At 33.8% G+C, this 4,955-nt stretch overlaps 1 protein-coding gene across 1 annotated transcript in view; it reads right to left on the reverse strand.

The window, feature by feature from the left end:
• The window catches only part of LOC108576100 (laminin subunit beta-1), a 36,195-nt gene that overhangs the window by 9,912 nt on the left and 21,328 nt on the right, over positions 1-4,955 (reverse strand). Inside the window, 3 exon segments of the mRNA XM_017939026.1 lie at positions 300-599; positions 1,183-1,408; positions 2,725-2,843. Coding sequence (XP_017794515.1) covers positions 300-599; positions 1,183-1,408; positions 2,725-2,843 — 645 coding nt within the window.

Consider the following 4,955-nt stretch of genomic DNA (forward strand, 5'->3'; position numbering starts at 1 on the left):
AATTAATTATTCATTAATTAATTATAATATGTTAAATAATTAATTTCAGCTTGCTGGAAAAAAGTCCGAGTTGCTGCAAGATTTACCAGAGAAAAAGTCCAAGTACAAAGGGTTAAATCCACGAATTCAACGACGTCGAAGTGCTCACGTACAGCTATAAAAGACCCTTAATTATAAGACACCCTATATTCAGCATTGTAACATAATCCAAGTGTCACTGACACTCTATCAACACAAGTTACTAAACGTATCGCTATACATTTACGTTGAACGATCTCTGATTATCGTCATTTACATACCTGAAGATAACATCGCCTCCTGTTGATGGCGCCACGCCGGAATACCTCGCCTCGCAGATAACGTCCGTAAGTCTCTCAGGTTGCTTAGTAGACGCTCCTGGGAAGTACTGTTCGCAATTGTGCGCGAAGTACCGATACACGTTCCAGGTTTTACCAAAATCGTACGATCTCTCGATCAACATGGCAGCTGGCCTGAACGTCTTGAAGCGGATAATGATGTGGGTGAAATGAAACTCCGCTTCGAGATCAAATCGTACCGTGACGTTCTCCACGCCGTTCTCCGCTTGCCACCAATTCTTCCTGTTGGATTAAGTTAAACGTGAAAAATTTGTAACCGTGACATAACGTGTGTAAGAGTAATAGAATTTCTGCGCGTGTTTAGTCTGAAGCGAGAGTTAACCCTTTCGTTACTATTGGCGCCCATAGACGTTTTGAAAATTTCCTCGCACCATACTGTTGGAGCCTTTTGGGCGCACTTCCATCTTAACTTAATACTTAATTTTATCCTTTACGCGCTTCCATCTTAATTTAATAAACCGAATTTTAAAACGATACGGCCAAGATAACAAATTTTGCAGTCGTGGTTAAAAATTTACCGTCAGTCACCCATGTTATGCATTAAAATTTGCCGCAGCTAGAGGGCTAGGAATGTCGTTACATGCCCTCCTTAATTTTTAATACAATTAAATATACATTATTACTATTAAATAATCGAGTAAATAAATATTGTTACTATACAAACAATTTAACAATAATAATTGTATCCAGCAATAGTCACATATTTTCCAAAAATGTGGGTAACCCGAGTTGCGATCCATTTCACAGTACAGCGTCAGAAATGTGTTAAAATATCATAGAAAACGATTCTACGATTGTCACTCACTCGGTAACAACGTTTTCTATATTGTGCTGTTGTTTTGACATCGTTGTATCACAGAAGAAACACTTCTTCCGGTCCTTTAGATGTGAAACGATGCAATATCTTTCCGGTCTCGTGAGACCGCAAGTAGAAGAGGCGCTCAATCGATTTTTTCGTCCGATTAACAGATTTCCGGTGGCGGGATAACACGAGCTCTGCTCGCATGGGTGCTTCCTCTTCGCCTGTCCGCCTGAACAAAAGTGGAAACAAAAATTGTGAAATATTTGTCCATAGGAGATCGATCGAGTTAGCCACAATTTTTAGTTATCTCCGTCCCCTTCGACCAGCTCGAGTGTCGTTAACTCAACCAACTGGCAAATCGAATTAATCGATCAGTTGTTATTTACAGCGGAAATTAACGAAATTCCCAGAGACTAAGTAGAGTTAGTGATCAGAGAAACCGTGTCCAGGTATAATCACCTCAACCACATTAAAAAAAAAAACTTAAGGAAAGAAATTCAAGATCGTTCGTTCATCATCTTAAGAGGCGTCTAAAAATAAATAAAAATTTAAGAATTTTTTTGTAGATAACTATTAAACGCGAAGTTTCAATTTTTGCAGAGGATACAAATATAACTTTCAGCTTTTTTCTGCAATTTTTAGAAAGCAAAAATGTTACAAAATGGCGGAGTTATTTGCTAATTGCGAAACCTCTTCTGCTAAGAGGAATTCTAAGAATTGGAACGTCTGGAATAAAAAATTCTTTTTAATTTATGAATAAAAATGTGTTATCTACAATGTAGCGTAAGATTTTTCAAAAATTATAATTATTATAAAAATGGTGGTAGTTTGAAGAGGAAAAACTTCTTTCTACCAAGAAAAATCAACTTTAAACGTTTCTAAAAAATTAAATAATTGACATATCGAAAAAATAGTAAGCTACATTGTACGTAATATATTTTTGTTTATAAATCAACAAGAATTTTTGATTTCGAACGTTCGAATCCTTGCCAGCAATGGCGGCCAGCGATCGATGTTCTGGCAATAGAAGTTTCACAATAACTCCTCCATTTTGTAACATTTTTACTTTTCAAAAATTGGAGAAAATAGCTGAATGTTATATTTATATCCTCTGAAAAAAATTGAAACTTTCCATTCAATACTTACCTACTAAAAAAATTCTCAAACTTCTCCTATTTTTCAGACGCTTCAAGGTGGTATACCCCCTCAAGTTTTCATTCAAAGTAAGATGCGTACGAGTATAAATTTGAAACTTGCATTAGACAGAATACATCTGTGTTAGAATCGTGAATATCGCAATAAAATTATTGTTTTAATACACAGAATTAATACTGCTCAGTATTAATATATTGTACAGTTTCGCTTGTCTACTTGTACAATGTTTTACTCTGGTATACCAAGAGTGCGTCAATTATTTTGATGTGTGACGAATACAGAAAGAGAAGAGTAACGAGCTTGATTGAGCAATATTGTCATGCTGGTTTTAATTGTCCGATGACAGGTGAGTAAAGTGAACCTGTGAAACCAGCGAGAATTAGGCGCTACCTCTTTGGCTAGGAATGGTCAGCCTTGGCCAATAATGGCGCTCTTCGATCACCTCCGTGGGTGACATATCTCCTCTCTGGATTGATCCTACAACACCCGTTTTTTATCTCGAATGCTTACTCGTGTCTAATTCTACATATTCTCACGCAGGAGTTTGATACATTTAATTGGAACTTGTTTCGACACAAAACACACAGACCTAAAGTATGTATTTTCTATACATTTTCATTTGGATTTGTAGATAGGTTCAGAGATGCCGATATTTTTGTTAGATCTTCCTTCGTGAAATATTGCATTAAATTCAATTACAGACTCTCTTTAGCATTGTTTAAAAGTACGTTGAACTCACCCCTGATTGGAACCCTTTCTCTAGCATCATTAGCATACTGTGGCAGTGCAACATCTGAGAAAAGAAATAATTTCATTAGAATCTTAACATTTTTACACCTTCGCTCATGGCGAAGAAATTTATGTGAAGTTATATCTTTAAATCTCTTTGGAAAAATGGAGGATCTTTTAGTCTTATTTTTCTCTTCAAAGATATTCAATCTAAAAAAGTATTCTATTTTTGAATATACAAAAATCTGATTTTTGATTTTTATAGAAATTTAGCGTTCTCGATTGCTTTTCAATTATTATGTTTAATAATTTTGTAAAAAATCCTGTATTCTCAAATATATAAATTGAATAAAATATTAAATAAATACACCTGAAATGGTGAAAATTAAATCTACTTAAAAATTGTCTATTAGCGATGCTAACTATGGGACAAATGAATTTTGAGTTAAAAATGCCCCTTACAGGAGGAAAACTGAAGACTATATATTTCTGGGAGAAATTTTAAGCGATGCTAGAATGTGCAGTTATCAAAGTAGCGTTCTACTACCGGTAGGGGCTATCGCAAGGGACAACCGGATGTTTATGATGTAGCTACTCTGGGAATCATCATTAAAAATATATGGAAAGCCATGAGTTGAACAAAATTCCTAAAATCGTGTTTTATTCATTTTTTAACATCTCAAATATTATTTCTTCATCAACGCTAATTCCTCACTTTTTATCGCTTATCTGTGTCAACGAGATAATAGATTTGTCAAGTTAATTTGTTATATTATTGGATAAACAATTACACATCCTCTACATATTTTATTTATAAATTTATATTTCTACAACCTCGCGTAAATCAAAATTTCCTATAACGTATTTTACACTGCAAATTGTTTAACATTTCTCAATATTTGTTTTATTAATTTTCCTCGTAAGTGCAAATTCGATTTTGAAAGTCGATAAAAATATAGAAAATTGTAGAAAGCCTCCGTGTGAAATAATTTTACTTTTCATAACAACCCAAATTTCATTTCGCGTAAAACACTATTTAATACCGTATTGTCTTCGTATTTTGCGGTTTTTCAATTTTTTCAATTTTTTATTTCATAAAATTAGAATAAACCGGAAAGTTTATTCAAACGCTTCGCAAGAAATTGTTAATATATTTTTCCTGCTAAATGTCTTCTGATTTGTTCTGCTTGAAATTTTTAGGGCGCTTAGATTTTAGTGCCCGAAATAAACTTGAGAAGTTCAGAAGGAAGGCAGGTCGAGGGGTCGAATCGCTATCTAATCGAAATGGATAAAGTGTCTTCTCGTAAGAGAAATGAATGGAAAGCACGTTGTGATCATGAATAGATGAATTCCAACAATGTCGTTCGGACAAAATTCCTCTCTGGTTGTTCAACGAAAATCACTAACCTTTGAATTAACAAACATACTACACTTTAACAAATTTTTCCATCTTTAAAAAGAATCCTTATTATTTGAATATAATATTCCATTGATGCAGAAATTTTCATTAAAATTACAATAAAATTTTGTTACAAACTGATATTTGATTAACGTTATACATACAGGTGATAATGTAATGTTCGACAGCTGTAACAAACGTGGAAAAAAGTTTAAATAATCCTGCGATAAACACGTGTTAATAAGTAACACTTACTTGACACGATAATTATTGCAAATAATAATATTGCAAGGATCGACTGACAAGCCATTTTCTCTCCACCCGTCTATCGTTTAAATTTCTCGAACCGAGTCTAATCCATGAGCACTAGTGTCCATCTGAAAGCAAAGAAGTAATTTTATCAATAAAATTGATTTTATATTCAGACTAACAAAACGGAAAAAATTTCAATTTCCTTTGAGAATTTTCAATTCTTCGGTAAATAATTCTCGGA

The sequence above is a fragment of the Habropoda laboriosa genome, unplaced genomic scaffold (genome assembly GCF_001263275.1).
Source record: "Habropoda laboriosa isolate 0110345459 unplaced genomic scaffold, ASM126327v1 scaffold36, whole genome shotgun sequence".
NCBI lineage: Eukaryota > Metazoa > Arthropoda > Insecta > Hymenoptera > Apidae > Habropoda > Habropoda laboriosa.